At 37.1% G+C, this 15,785-nt stretch overlaps 1 protein-coding gene across 6 annotated transcripts in view; it reads left to right on the forward strand.

Annotated features, from left to right (window-relative positions):
* TRDMT1 (tRNA aspartic acid methyltransferase 1) overlaps positions 1-15,245 on the forward strand; it is a 29,533-nt gene extending 14,288 nt beyond the window's left edge. For 4 of the 6 annotated variants that reach the window (XM_030446279.1, XM_030446276.1, XM_030446275.1 and 1 more), the window contains exons 4-10: positions 2,365-2,430; positions 3,548-3,617; positions 4,460-4,543; positions 5,029-5,399; positions 9,184-9,241; positions 10,233-10,362; positions 14,472-15,244. In XM_030446279.1, the coding sequence (XP_030302139.1) occupies positions 2,365-2,430; positions 3,548-3,617; positions 4,460-4,543; positions 5,029-5,399; positions 9,184-9,241; positions 10,233-10,362; positions 14,472-14,572 (880 nt within the window). In that variant the 3' untranslated portion in view covers positions 14,573-15,244. Of the gene's footprint in view, positions 1-2,364; positions 2,431-3,547; positions 3,618-4,459; positions 4,544-5,028; positions 5,400-9,183; positions 9,242-10,232; positions 10,363-14,471 lie in introns of all 6 variants that reach the window. The other 2 variants (XM_030446274.1, XM_030446280.1) reach the window with 2 other exon arrangements.
* The last annotated feature ends 540 nt before the right edge of the window (positions 15,246-15,785 follow it).

Raw genomic sequence — 15,785 nt, forward strand, 5'->3', positions numbered from 1 at the left:
TAAATTAAAATAGCAGATAGTGTGAAAGTTAATGATTTATCAGAATAATAGCCCCTTCCTTATCCTTGAGGGAATCCTGGCCTCAGTATTCCTTTCTCTGAAGCAAAGGCACATTTAAGAGCCTGGCTTCTTTTGGGACACTGTTATGCATTAATATGGAAATGTTACTTCCTGGTTGCTGTGGGCTTGGCTGGATAAAGGGCAGAAGCTTTTCCTCCTCAAAACCAAAGCTTTAGAGGGAGGGCTTATGTTTTCTGTCATGACGATGCAAAGGAGCTGGGCTTGGCTGTGGCACTTTATCTCAGCACCCCATGAGACCCTGCTGTGTCCCTTATCTCCCTTGGGCAGGTTGTTCTTGAGGCAGTAGTTAGTGTAAGCAGTCTGTAATATGTTCAAGATGTGTGCAGAGTTTCTCAGTTCTGATAGATTTATGTTCTACTGAGATAGTGTTTGTGTATTTTTTGGATATGATACATTTGCCAGACATTGAGTATGGAGTATTTCAGCCCCCAAAAGGGAAATTCTTAATATAGGAATTATCCCTTTGCATTCTAAATTGGTACAGCATGCATTCAGTTTATGGAAACTATAAAATAGTTTCTCATTTCTTGGCTGTTCCTACCTTATAGTCAGGCTTTTATAATGAAATGTCATTGAAATGAGGCTCAAGTGTAGCCTGGAAGACAAATACTAGAGATACAGAACAGACAAACTCAGGACCTGGAAAGACCTGGGAAGTCCTTGGAGCACCTGTCCAACAAACAAAGTCTGACCCAAATGGTCTGGATACTGTCTGTTTATTGTGTCTAAGCCATAACCCAGAGAAATCTCATGCTAAGACATCAAAGTTCTGCTTTTACAGACACATTTGTAATGTTAGTACCTGCCAAGTACTTAAAACATACTCTTTGTACAATGATTACTTGTCTTGTGATCCCTTGATCCTGTATGAGCTCTCATGTGTTTCAGGCTGTGCTCTCTATTCATTACTTTGAAAAAAATTTCACAGTAGATGACAATGATGTTGAGTGTGGGTAAACATACGAGCATATATATTTTTGATTCTATTCCTCTGCAGGGAATTTGGCTGATGTTGCTTTTTTTCAGTTTAGCTTTTTTTTTCATTATTAGTTTTAGTATTTTAAAATTTGGCATAGTATGTTGTACATTTTCCAATTTCTTCTGAAACACTTTAGTTCTTTAATTCTTCATGTGAATGTCTTTAATTATGGTAGTTAAGAACGTGATAGAACAAATTCTGCTGTGATTTCTAGCAGTGGAAGTCCAAAGTTACTTATGGACTTAAATAGACACTCAGCTGCTGTCTGATGGCATTACTCTCCTGTTTCTGTGTGCTGGTCCAAGATCCCAATGTGTGACAGACATTCTGTGTCTACATTAATCTTAGTGGAGAGTTAATTGGTCCTAGGGATGTTCCCAGAGACTTAAGTCTGAATTGTCTGTGCTCCTAAATTGTTAGAATTGTCCCTGGCACAGTTTAGGCATGTTCCTTTTTCCAGAGATTTAAAATGCTGTTTTTGGAATGAGTTTGTTTCCAGACCTCTGCACTGATCTTGTTAAGCCTCAGGCGTCTCCTTTCTGCCCCTTCTACCACCACAATGAAAAAGCTGAATATGGAAAACTGAGAATATCTATATCTGTTGTATTATATGTCTGATTGTTGTATTATATTGTCTGATTTCCTAAAGCAATCAGATAAATACTGATTCTGATGTGTTACCACTAGAGTTGATGGGACACTTGGAGTCATAGAATGGTATGGCTTGGAAGGCACCTCTGGAGATCATACGTTACAACACCCCTGCCAAAGCAAGAGTCACTTTGACATTGATTTCAGGTTTAGTTACTTTAAACCAGAAGTTTATTGTTCCATGGCTAAATAGTAATAATCTTTTTTTACCAAATAATTATCATTCCATTGCAAAATCAGCTTGTTGGATGACAATATTATGCTTTAGGAAATGAGCAGTGGTAAGCATTTCAGATGTAAATGCATGGGGTACATGAAGTTAAAGCAGTCCATCTGAACTACATATAGCTTTTAGGTTTTTGTTTGGTTGTGGGTGTTTGGATTTTTTGGGGGGCTTTTCGGGGGGGGGGGGGGGGGGGTTGGCTTTTGTTTTAACATATATAATTACCAGAAGTAGTATTTAGTTGGGAGTGATTTGATCTAGGCAACTGTGAAAGTTGAGGTATGTTTCCTGAAGGGTGCTGAACTTCCAACAGCTAGCATAATGTGGAAGTGCTTTGATCTTGCTTGTAGCTAAACATATCTGTGGATGATTAAAATGTAGTTTACATCTTGTTGCTTTGATTTGTTGATCCTTTTTATTTTCCTTGTAGGCTCCAGAAGCTTCCAAAATACCTTCTTTTAGAAAATGTTAAAGGCTTTGAATCCTCTTCTGCAAGGTAAAGTCTAACTTATGGAGGTTTTTGTTTCTAGTAAAGGACATCTTCTTTAGAAGAGGAAGGCAGGATTTTTATTTCCTAGAATTTAAGTTAACAAAATAGAATGAGATGGGACAGCTGACAGCTGTGAGTTAAAAATACTGTTTCAATTCAGGAATGAAAATATTAGGTTGTGAAAAATTCTTGCTAAATAACTAGACTCCTCTAAGAAGATAAAATATAACAAGTTACCTCATTTGTTTTATTTGATAATTTTATGTCCCTTAGGGTTAATATTAATTTTCAAAATAAAATAGCAGTAGGTATGGCACTCAGAGGTTTTGGAGTTTTATCCATGACAGGACATAATCATTCAAATTTTGGTATCTTGTGGTAATAGCACAGCAGAGAGCAGTACCTTTGTTGACAGTAGGTTATCACTGGTTCAGAGTTGCCATCCATCACATGGTCCAGAAATATAGTATGAAGACTGTATATAATGTCTTAAATGTGGAAGAGGAGAGTTGTCAGTAAGTTGCCTCATAACATCAGGGGCATTCTCTTCTTGCAGGCAAAGCTAGAGGCGGAGGTTGTGGTCTTCCTTGTCATTTCTTGCTGGAATGGAGTTAGACCTTTCTACAGCATTCCTTAAAGCACCCAGAGAGCAGCCATCCTGAATACCATGCTCCTTAATGAACATGGCAGGCATGTGTGAGACATGTTCAGCTCTCACTAGTTAAGCGTGTAGCAGTCCTTTGTGAACACTGGAACATGTTACTGGAGGTTCAGGCTGCTGCTGTAGACCCTGTGATTTCCTAGGCTACCACCTTGCTGGCCAGGGTTTGGAACAAGCTGTAGTTCAGAAAACACCCCAGTCAGAATATTTGCTTTCTTTTACAGCACTTGGGATGCAGTGTCACATATGGTGCCAGGCACAGGTCACAGTTGTCTTCTATTTCAAATATGGATAACTTCATATCTGTAATTCCCTGTCCACTTCTTTCAGTGTGTATGCTGAATGTCTTGCTATCTAAGGAATTGTATTAAGAACAAATTAAATTAGTATAAAAGACCCTACAAGTTGTTTGAAGGGAGTAAAAAAAAAAAATAATTGCTTGTCAATTCTTTTTACTGCCAGAAATGAACTTTTGCGAACACTAGAAACATGTGGATATAAATATCAAGAATTTCTCTTGTCTCCAACTCGTGTGAGTACTGATACTGCTTTAATATTATTCAACTGTTTTAACTGCACTGAGCCAAAGAAGACTTGAAAACTATTGTATAAGAAGAGAGACATGCCCAGAACTGAAGATATTCCTCTAATGAGAAAGCCATCTGGCATGACTTTTGATTTCCCATCAGTAAATTGGCATAATCATACTGCTGTCCCATATTGCTTTGCTGCCCCTTGATATTTTTCAAGAAGGCATATATTTACTCCATGACCAGGAAGGTGGTTTTCCCTGCAGGAGCCTCATTGCTTCAGAAGTGCTGATGCCTGTGAATTTCTCAGCACAGAAAATGTGACTGTGTCATTTGTGGGAGGAGGAGCTTTGTTTGCATGTTTCCCTGGCAACTGAAAAAAGAGTTGAGAGGTATTTCAGATTGAACAAGACTAAATGGGTTTGGTGTAGTACTATATTTATCTGAGAAAACTGATAGAAGCTCGTTTGAAAACTAGTTGTGGTATGTTTGCTGAGGCTGGAAAAGGCAATGAGATGACTTTTCATTTTTTCTAGAAAGCTGGTAGTGTCTGTCCAAAGAAATTGTGATCCATGCCATTTTTCTTTTTCTTTTTTTTTTTCTTTCTTTTCCTCACATAAAAGTTTGTTTACATTCCTGTTCATTTACAAAGTAAAAATCAGGAGGTACCAAGAATAATTGCCCACTTGTTTCCTTGACAATATCTAGGCATAAAAGTTATGTGCTTAGGACATATATTAGTGTGGCATAGTTCTATTACTGTATATAGTGGTAGGTAACTTTTATGACACTATAGACTACTTTTTCTCTCTATAGACTAAAGGCTTTTGAATTTTGCTTACAGCTTGGCATTCCCAACTCTAGACTGCGATATTTTCTAATTGCAAAGCTTCATGAAGAACCATTTTCCTTTCAAGCTCCTGGTCAGGTAAGTCTGTTAGTGTTACTTGAATTGGCTTTGTTTCATGAAGATTGTGTGTTGAATTTTTATTTTAGTGGTGTGTGTTGATGAAAGGAGAGAGGGGAAAAGTAGTATCAGCAGAAAAGTTAAATTCTGCCTCTTTTTTTTTGGCTGCATGCTGAGTTTTCTATGAAATGCATAGCAGTGACTTAGATGGCTTCGAACAGTTGAGGGACAGTTGCTGATATTGGGCTAGAAAAACATACATTCTCCTACCCTTCTCACACCTTTGGAAAGGTCTTTTTGTAGAGCCAATTGTTTGCTGTTGATCCTGACATCACTGCTAATAGGTCAACAAATCTTGATGCTAACCTTTTTTGAAATCTTTGTGAAAATAACATTGAAGTCACCTGCTTGATTCTGCACATCTCTGAAGGAATTCTTACTGCAGAGTCTGCTGTTGTTTATCAAATGGAATTCTTGCATATCTTTTTCTTGCTATTTGTTCCTAGATTTTGACAAGATTCCCAGATCAGGATCCACAAGACATATTTGAGAACAAAGCTGCTGACAAAGAGGGTGAAGTTTGTTCTTCCTTGCCTTCTGAAGAGAAGAATCTGCACGCAAACATTGGTCCTGATTGCAGAACCAAGAAGAATTTATCAAAAGGGGCTTTTCTTTTTAAGCTTGAAACAGTAGAAGAAGTGGAAAGGAAATATGGTCAGGACAATGATTCCACTATTCAAATGCTAAAAGATTTCTTGGAAGAGGAAAATGAAGACATGAGTCAGTATTTCTTACCACCAAAGTCCTTATTGCGCTATGCTTTTGTGTTAGACATTGTTAAACCTACCTGTCGGAGATCCACATGCTTTACAAAAGGGTGAGTTGCAAAGAAAATGTACTGCTTAATCATGTCCTGAAACTTTAACTGTTTTGCTTGTGTAGTGTAAAAACAAGGAGAACCATTTCATAAAAAAAAATGCAGGCCTCTGGAAAAAAAAAATCTCCTTATATAGTGTGCTTCCTGATCCAGTGGAATGCCAGCATGAGAATCTGGCAGAACATCGTGTGTCCAGTCCAAAAAGGCATTCACCAAAGACAGTGCCATTTGTTGTTGACCTTCACAGAAGCTTAATTACCCCTGAGGAAATATGGTTCCAATAGACTGGTATAGTACTGATTCATTAATGATTTTTTTTCATATTGCTCAATGAAGTTACAAAGTGTCATGCATGACAGATCCATTCCTCATTAAAATTGTCTCCACTGTACATTTTATTGATTTATTGGATTTTTCAGCTGTGTAGGTCAGAATAGCTGAAGATTTGCCATATGTCATAAAACCAGTTACGCTGTTGCATTTCAAATCATATTTGATGGAGCAGAGCATCAGTCTCTTTCTGTCTGGTAGTTTTCTGATTTGTACTTCGCAGTTTTTACTGCCAGAGGTTGTTAAGTGTTCTGAAACCCCACAGACAACCAGTTGGGAGTTTTTCCACTGAATGCATTTCTATTTTGTATTGGAAGATACCAACTGGAGCCTGGAAGTTTGTGGGAAATATTAATAGCAGTGAATTTTTCCAATTAGATTAGTTTTGGGCTTTCTTTTAATTCTCTGAATGTTTTAACAAAATGGCCTGGTTGAGGAGTTAAAGCTGATTTATACTTTTTTTTATGTTAGTAGAAATTAAACTGACAGGTTGTCAGCATTTCTGCAGATTTCACAATTTCAAGTTTTTTAAAATAAAAGAAGCTGAGAAGAGAATTTCAGAAATTCAAAATTTGTGCAACAGGAAGGCATTTCCCCAGTTCTCATTGATATACATACACGTTTTGAGAGGGAGTCAGCATCTTGTGGCATCTGTTCCTTCACTGAAATAGTAAAATAAAAACCTTAGGTCAGAATGATCTGTTACGTATGTCATCCATGCTGTAAATTTCATCAAAATTAAATTGACCACTTGTGTTTTCACTAAAAGGTGCCATGGCAGTTTTGGGTCATGTTTGTCAAAACTACACTGAGTGAGTCTCCTGAGGAGTTCAAATGAATTCTTCATAAGTAGTGGTGGGAAATCTGACCTGGACTGTGACGGTTACCCTCCTGCTGATGTGGGAGGACCCAGGCCAGATAGTTTGTTCTTGGCTCAAAATGTAGGAATCAAAATGTAGGAACCATTTTTTTTTTTCAGTTTTTTAGAGTCTTCAGGAAGGAAGGTTTCATATATAGTTCTCAATTCGTTAATGAAATTGACAGCTTTGCATTAAGAAGAAAATTATAATGACACGTTGGGTTTCCTCCAGGTCACTTTCTGAGGCTAAGAATAAGTTGCTGCTCTATGTGTGCTAGGAGTTCTGTTTTTATGTTTCCCTAAAAGATGAAATTTAGGAAAGAGGACCTTGACTGGAGCAGAACAACACTCACAAGTAGTAGTGAGAATTGCTCTGCTGAGATGCTTTTCTGGCATCCATCGTACATATCACGTTGAGCTTTGAGACTGAGATTTCCCTGAGTTCTGATTGGTGTTTAGATCTTTCCAGCAAGGTTTGTGTGATAAGGATAATCCTAGTATGCCTCTTCAGTCCTTGCTAATTCAGGAACTGCAAACACCAATATTTAATCAGTGTTATTTGCTTTTCTATCTTTGTCATACGAGTATGTCTTCTGAGAGGCATTGGTGCAGTGTAGGGCAAAATGTAAAGGCCTGTGGTGCGTGAGAGATTGAGCACATGATCCTCCTAGGAAACTGGAGGTGATTACTGACTTCCTTGAAACTGCAAACACCATGATTTCACTTAGGAGTGTTTGTGGTTACTGAAGTTGTGAGAGAAAACTGTCTATTTTAAAGGACAGAGTTAGTGTCCTAGAAAACTACTACTTTAGATATAAACATTATAGAATTACTTGTATATTTCTGGTGTGCTATTGTCAAGACAAGCAATACCTTCTAAAAAAGTGTAATATTAGTTACAGAAACTCTTGCATTGTGGAAATTACCTTTTAGTTAGCAATAATGTAGAAATAATATGTGTGTGAAATTAAAAGATTTTTTTGAAAGCTTACAGAACTAGAGGGGGGAAATCAGGAGTTAGGTGAAAACTGAAAAGTTTAATTTCTTAAGCCAACTTATTTCATTATAACTGGTAATGAAACGTCAGAAAATCAATGTATCATTTTGTACTGTGACAAAAATTCCCATCTTTAATTATGTTCTGATTCTAAGGTAGGAATGTTAATTTTTTTTCTAGTCAGCAGCTGTAATAGTACTACTAATAATAATCCAGCTGACATTGGCTGTCTGCCCACATCAGTGTTTTAAAAACCCATTGTGTAAAACACCCCCAGCCTCCAAACCACTTTTACACCAACTGGATTTTTTTTGTCAGTTCTGTAGTCTAAGTGCCAATTATTTGTACTGGTGTATTTTATGGATCCTATTAGAAGATTCTTTCCCCCCAGTAAAACTAAAATACCACTTTACCACATTAAAATTTATCCTCATTTAGTTATTTTGGCTGAGATAAATGTACAATGCTGCTATGTAAGATCAGGATTCCTCAGTGCTTTGTGTGTTACATTGTTAAACTTTGTTTTGTTTTCGGTATTCTACTAACCAGTTAAAGGTGATTTATTTACAATACAGTTCAATTCCATGTGTTTTTAATAACTGTTTAGGGCATTTTGTTCTGATCCTAAGGAAGATTTGCAAGCACTTAATTTTAAAAGGAGTGCTGCTCTCACTGACATTGGCAGAGCTACTTGTCAGCTTTTCCAAGTGAAGAAATTCTCAAGATTGACCCATGCTATGTCATTGTATCTGTGCTGAAAGGAGGCTATTTCTATATTCATTGTGAAATTTGAAAGGCTTGAAACAAAAATTGTTCCAATGCCTTGTTTTAGAATGGGCCCCAAGTGGAGCAGAAGACCTTTACAACTGTCTTTAGGAGATGCACAGATAAAACTAGAGAATAGTAGCTGTAAGTGATTTATGCAGATCACATCCTTCTAATGCAGGGAATCTTCTGAAGTTGTTCCACTGTACAAATGCCATCTGTTGACTTGACTCAGTCTCTTTCTGTTCAGGACATGCAAACACTATGAGTTAGACCAGCAGAGCTTGTTTCTGAAAGCCCATAATTTTATTTAATTGATAGCTTGGAAGAGACTACAGAATAAACATGTTGTTACACAGTCAACCACAAAGCATCTATAGAAGTTTTCAAACATTTTTAGAATGTAAGTTTCGTACTTTTTAGTTGGATTTAATTTCTATTTCTTCTTTTTCATTCTTTCTTTCTTCTGCTGCTTTGCATAGGTGCCTGGGCACCTCCCATCCCTTTTCTTTGTGGAAAGTCCACGAGCAAACAAATGTTAAACATGACTGAACCACTTTGTTCCTAACGGATTGATATAAAAGATGGAGGCTCACATTGTTGGTCCTTTCTTGACTATGGAGACCCACTTTGAACCCCACAACTGTTTGGTCTTTAACACATTTTGCCTTAATGTAAAGTTGGTTTGTGCAATGGAGATAGCCCTTTTTAACTGTCCAGGAGACAGGAACGTAATTAGCTTCTCTGCATCTTTGCAGCTGTGGAGTGTACAAGTACTTTACTAAGTACTCTGAGGTCTCATGACGATATTAATTGTTACTGTTCTTATTAAGGTATGGACACTATGTAGAAGGAACAGGCTCAGTTTTGCAGACAGCAGTAGATGTACAGGTAAGCATGTGGTGAATAATGTAGGAAAATTACTTGTTTTTCTTCTCTTTTCTGCTTCGTTACTTTGAATAGTATAACAAAAAAGTTTTAAAACTACATTTTATGACTGCTGAGTTTTCAATTGGTTTACTTCATGTTCCTAACAACCAGTGTATTTAAATAAAAAGGATTTATGTGCTTCTCTCTATGGAGAATGTGAGCTGCTATTATTTTATTTTCTGTAGTGTCATACAGAGATTTCAAAGATATGTAAAAACATTACCAATTTTTAATTACATTGGTAAAATGCAGGACAGTGTTGTGACTCTAGACCCAGTTTTTGTACACAGATGATCCAGTAAATATTTTCAAGTGTTTAATGCATTTGAATTTCAAAAATATTGTTTATCTGGGAAGATACAGTATTTTGAAAAGTTCTGATGCTAATATGAAGTTCACCATAAAGTGGTATTTTGGCTTTCAGGAGGTATGAATAAATGTATTGGTGAACCAGCATTCAAAGATACTTTTCACAAAGTCTGTTTTGCACATAAGCACCTCCCCTTGCACTTCTGTGCTGTTCACTAATACTATGTGGTATTTCTAAGCATAAGAAGAATGCAGCTTTGGAATTCAGGATAATCTTGGAGTGAATGTATTAAAACAGCTGCATCCATACAGCTGAATTTGTGTGCATGGTCTGTTATGCAGTCATATTTAGTCGCTGTCCTTTCATTAATAATTTTTATAGTCCTTTGCCACATTAAGTATTGGTATAGCTTTTAACTGGAATGATGAATATCCTCATGGTAGCATTGATTTCTTTCTTGAAAATCTACATGTTGACATACTGGCTGCAAAAATACAGCACAAATCATACTGTCAAAGAAAATATACTATTTGACATTGTGATAATCAAAGAAATACTCTGTCAAGATGTGTTATATTTTAAATATTTGGCATGTGATGAATATTCGGCTGGTGATACTGTTGTTTTGGATATTCTTCATAGCTTGAATCAGTGTTTAAATACATTGAGGAACTACCAGAAGAAGAGAAGCTTATGAAATTGTCAACATTAAGACTGAGGTACTTTACCCCAAGAGAAATAGCAAATCTTCATGGATTCCCTCTGGAATTTGGTATGTGCTACAAAGTACCCATTTCTACATCATGCTTCAGGAATGCCAATGGAGTCTTTTGACGGGGGACTAATCCATGGTTTCATTTGACATTTTTTTTCCAGACAGCTCAGTTTGTATGGTTGATTCTTGTTATTTAGCTAACTCTGAATTTCTCTGAATTTCCAGTATTTTTTTGCATTTTATAAGAGCCAGTTTCCATGGTTAGATTTATCATCTTAAACTAAGAAAAACGTTCTGGCAAGGAAATTTTACCATTACTAAATGGTAAGTTCAATATATCCTGCCAGTTTGGAAGGTTTCTTAGTGTTTCTCAGGGTTGGAGTTGCTTGTTTTCTCCCTTCCATGCATTTGCAGCTGCTGACAAAGGGAATTTCAGAAGATACAGATACTTCATTGTTCAAGAGTAACTAAACTCTTCAGTTAATGATCTTTTAAGTAATCTCTGTTTTCTAGAAAAGGCAGTCTTAGACTTTGGTCAGGGACTTCATTTTCTAATTGTTCTGTGGACAAGAGGGAGTCAAGGTACTATACTCAGCAATAGCAGTACGCTGGACACAGGTCAACCAGAATTAAGCCTGATCTAAATTAATCAGAGTTTCTCATATGAAAAAAAAGTCAGCCAAGAAAATGTTGCCGTTTACTACCTGCTAAGGAGCCTTGCCTGCTGCAGCCAGATCAATTTACTGTCCCTCAGCAACACAAGCATCCATACAATAAGACACCACCAATCTTGAGTAATTTGCTATATTTTCTTTAACTTCCTCAATCACTTAGAATTCTGAGGAGTGCTAATGTATATTTTCCTTTTGCAGTTTTAGTTTTTCTCATTTATTACTTACAGTTTTATTAAAAATTATTATATTAAAAGAACATTATCAAGGTTGGAAAGTCAAAGGATAGAGCTGTCAGCACTAACCTTGCTTGTTTTATGCTAAACAGGGCTATCTTGGGCTTGTGTAGGTTTATCGTGCTGTTCAGGCTTCCAGCTGAGCACAGGGTAGCCAATTTTCTCCTTTTTTAAAATACAGCTTGTGTTCTCCAAATGTTAAATCAGTCTTTACAACATAACTGAGAGGTGTTGTAGGGTTAATATTGCTTGAACTCTACAGAGGGAGAACTGACACAATGGAGAAATTTATGGTTGGATGACCCCATTAATTTAGGGTGTTCAGTTTGCAAAACCTGACCTTTCCTATTTCAGAGTGCTTGGAATGATATTGTGCTTCCACTCTTCAGAGCTCATCTTCAGGGACAGCTTTGAGCTTCAGTATTTTTGAAAACCAGAAACAAACTCTCAAGACAGTCAGGCTTCTGAATCTGAGGAGTGTCCAGGTTGTCACCATCCACTAAGTGCTCATTTAGCAAGTTTGTCTGTTGTCACCTGCGAACTGTGGAGGGAGGGACAGGGACAGATTCCACCTCTGAGTTCAGTAACCTTCTACTTTTAATTCATGGGTTCTTCTTCACAGTTTTTGCAGATCTTTTCTTTGCTAAACTACTTTTCCAACTTCCGTAACATATGAAACAAGCCCTCTTACCCAGTGGCTTCCTATCATACATGCTCCTGATTCATGGGCAGAACAAGCCTTTCCCATTGTGCTGAGTCACAAGTCTGACATTTCTTTCCTTTGTGTTTAATCTAAAACATTTCCCACTTTGTACTTTAAAAAAAGCATTACTCAACTCCAGGCTGATAGGAATATGTTGTGAATTTAGTTACTATAATCTAAGTTTCTTTTGAGGATTTGCAATCTATGTTTTATTTCTTCTGAAAGTTGCTGTGTTTATGGCTGCAGCAAAGGGTTTTCCCCTGACACCATTTCTCCTATTTTAAATTTTAAGTCATTATTGTGAAGTGTGGTATTTTCAGAGGAAAGTGTGCTTTAATTTATCTGCTCCTGTGTGTTATAATGAAGGCAATATTTCTCCTGAAATTTTCAACAACAGAAAGGAGATTTACCCACTGCAGATCTCTTGTTGGTCCAAAAAGCTAAAGAATGAGAGAGCTATGAGCTGCAAATGAAGGGAAGAGAATGTCAGGAAGCTTTGTAACAGATGCTGTTATGAGCTGCAGCTACATTATTATCAGAAGAAATGGCTGTGTCTGTGCAGTTTTATATTTTAACAAATTGATGGCCTTTTCCAATATGCGAGATCCAGAGTTAAGATTATTGTTTCTTCTTAACATTAACAGATTTATTTGTGCTTTTAACATCTAAATGTATAAATAGGAATTACACTATAGGTCAGTGAAATACTGCAGTCATTTGTCTTAGCCACTGCTGTGGGTCCCACAGTAATATCATTAAAAGTGATCAGAGCATTCTTGCACCTGTGCCCTGCTTTCATGTGAGTGAGTGTCAGGATGCCTTTTCCATTTTTCATGTTAGTGATGTATGTAAGCCATTAGGAAACAAATGGCAGCTGAGTGCAAATCAGCACAATGTGCTAGTGTGGTGTTAAGACCACAACATCAAGTGGTGTACACTGCCTGAAGGATATGGTGAGGGCTGTGCAGGAAGTGCCAGCAAACTATGAGTTGTGAAATCTGACCTGGTGGAGGCTATTTCTGAGCCAAGAAGATGGAAGGTACAAGATAATGTTAACAGGCTGATGATAGAGGCTTGGGATGAAGGAAAACATGAGTACTGAAAATTCATTCAGGCTTTTAGTTGCCAAGAGGTATTTTTAGGGTTCAGATAAGCTTCTTGGGCACATGCATGTGGGTAGGTGCATAAATACATATTTATTTTTATGTATTCTTTTAAAACATGTAGATTCTGTACCTTATTCAGTGATTTTAATATGAAAACTCCATCTAAGGGTGTGCAAATGATTGTTCCAGAGAGGATGGTTGCCCAAATGTGAGTGTCAGAAAGCTGGGCAGGGTGGATGGATGGAGCTGGCAGAAGATGTGTTTACCAAAGCACTCCACAATTGAGACATTAATAACTGGCAGAAAAGGATGGAACAGCTCCTCCCAGACACCACCTCCTGCTCAGCTTTCTGTCATTGGTTGAGCATCTGTCCAACCATGTTCTCTACTGAGAAATCCATGGAAGAGGCTTTTTCTGAAGTGGTAGGAAAATCTCAGAACATACATATTGTTACTTGCACTCAGGTCTTTATGCATCAGAAATAATCTGGTCATTTGTTGATGACCTTGAGTTCAAAGTTAGGCTTTCTTTTTAAGGAATGATCAAATAATTAAATGTAATGAAGTTTCAGCAGTGTAGCAAATGACCTTAACAGTTGAATCACCACTGCTGTTCATCTTGCACTCAAGTTGAAGCAAAAGCAATTTAGCTCACAGTAAGCAAGGAGTGCAAGCAAGGACAGTGACAGCAGACCAGCTGGCTGCTGACAGCTTTTGCATTCTCAGAAGCTTGGTCACTTTTGTGTGCTCAATACACAACACAGCCCTTTCACAATACCTGGACAAGTTTTTTCTGGGCCTCACTTCTCTTTCCCAATTGATGCAGTTACCATGTGAAAGATGTTTCAGATGCTCTCTGTATTTCTGGGTCCATCTAATAGGTTCAGCATCAAATTAGATGGCAAGTTTTTCAGCTGCTTGATCTCTCACTGAGGAAGCCTTTCTCATAACTTGACCTGTACTGGTTGTGTATTGCACTGCAAGACTCATTTGATTTGCCTTAACCAGTTTCAGAGGCTCAGATTGGAAGTACCACATAAAGCTTATTGAGAAACAGAGTTTGGACCAACTGCAAAATAATCACCTTTCCTTTCTGCTGTGGTGATGTTCTTCTGGATATTCTCTGGAGTAGTGGTTTCGCAGTGTTTTAGGTACTTCTGTCCCTCCCTGAGACTCCTGGGTGTCTTGGGCTATATGAAAAGAAGGTAGAATGACATTAGTTACATGAGAAATGTTTTGAGGCTTGTTAAACTTTAGAGATAGCAGTACTGCTAGTGGCAGAACTTACACAAATCCAATGAACTGCTTGGGAATTGTTTTTGTAACATAAGGAGTGGGTGATGCCATCTGTAATCAGTGCATTAAGAACTGTTCTCTGAAAAAAAGGAATAGATTAAAAGCTAGGAACAAACCCAAACTAATGATTATGTACTATATGTTTTTGTTTTAGGCTTTCCTGACAAAGTAACAACAAAGCAGTGCTACCGTCTGCTGGGAAACAGCCTCAATGTACATGTGGTGTCAAAACTGATCTCCCTTCTACTTGGATAATTTAGAACCTGAATCTGATCACTATGGACTGGTGGCAGAAAATACTTCCATCTTGCAAGAGGAATCTGATGGCAGCTGAACAAAAATGATAGCTTACCAAAATATCTGTCTAGACATTTTGCCGACCGGTTCTGGTACATTTTAATACTTTGCTTTTTTGGTGGATTTGCACTGTAGAGATATTTTATTTAAATGGAAATTTCCAGAAGTTAATTGCATTATTTAAATGTCCTTTTTAGTTTACAAAATGAAAAAAGCAGCATTTATATTTAACTCAATAAAAATTGATAATACTCTTTTATTTTATCTTAAAACTGTCTTCTCAGTACAGTGTAAAAAGGCTGTAAATTTATAGCTCTTTTAATTACACGCGGAGTCCAAGTTCTACATGTTAAATGTCTTAAACTGTAAATATCAGTGATACCTTACTAAAAGACTGTGTGTATGGTCTGAAATTTTGATGGGTTTTTTTGAAGTTAAAGCATTCAGTATTTTGTACAAGATTTTTAAAAAGACTCATTGTCATCCTTACTTTATGGTTGTCTCATCCTCTTTAAATACTTGTAGGTTTCTGGAACTCATCTGTATCTATCTGGGATGCTTTGTTTAGGTACAGTTGAATAAAACTATTTCAATATTATCACAGCCCTGACAATAACTTGCCTGTTTCTGTTCTTATTTTTATTATTCAGGATAAAATCATTGTTCCCTACCAAAGACATACATTTTAAAATAAACGCTCCATATTTAGGTTCCTGCAGAACTTCTGAAGATTTCTTCACAAAACAAGATAGCAATACTAGAATTAAGAGTGTATGTTGAGAAGAAACCACTACATGTAGCCATCTAGAGTGCCACTGTTCTGCACCATCTCATAAAGATGGACTGAATGTTTCTTTTATTAATGAAATCTACGGAGTTAAATGTCTCTAAAACTGTAGAGAAAATGATGAAAAACCTTCTAAAGAAGCACATGTTTTGGGTTTTATTTTTTCTTACAGGCAATATTATAGAGACAGAAGCAGCTTGAGGGAGGAAAAGGTGATATGGTATTTATTAAGCATCCATTAGGAAACTGGTGTGTCACAAAACTGAAGGATTTCATACATTGATCACAATTCCTGTGCACCAAAGCAGTAAGTTGTCAAAGCCACAAGTCCTGAACAAGACTGGGTTTAATTGTTTTTTCTTCTTGTGGGATGAAATGGGAATA

This window comes from Calypte anna, chromosome 2 (assembly GCF_003957555.1).
Source record: "Calypte anna isolate BGI_N300 chromosome 2, bCalAnn1_v1.p, whole genome shotgun sequence".
In the NCBI taxonomy this organism is placed as follows: Eukaryota; Metazoa; Chordata; class Aves; order Apodiformes; family Trochilidae; genus Calypte; species Calypte anna.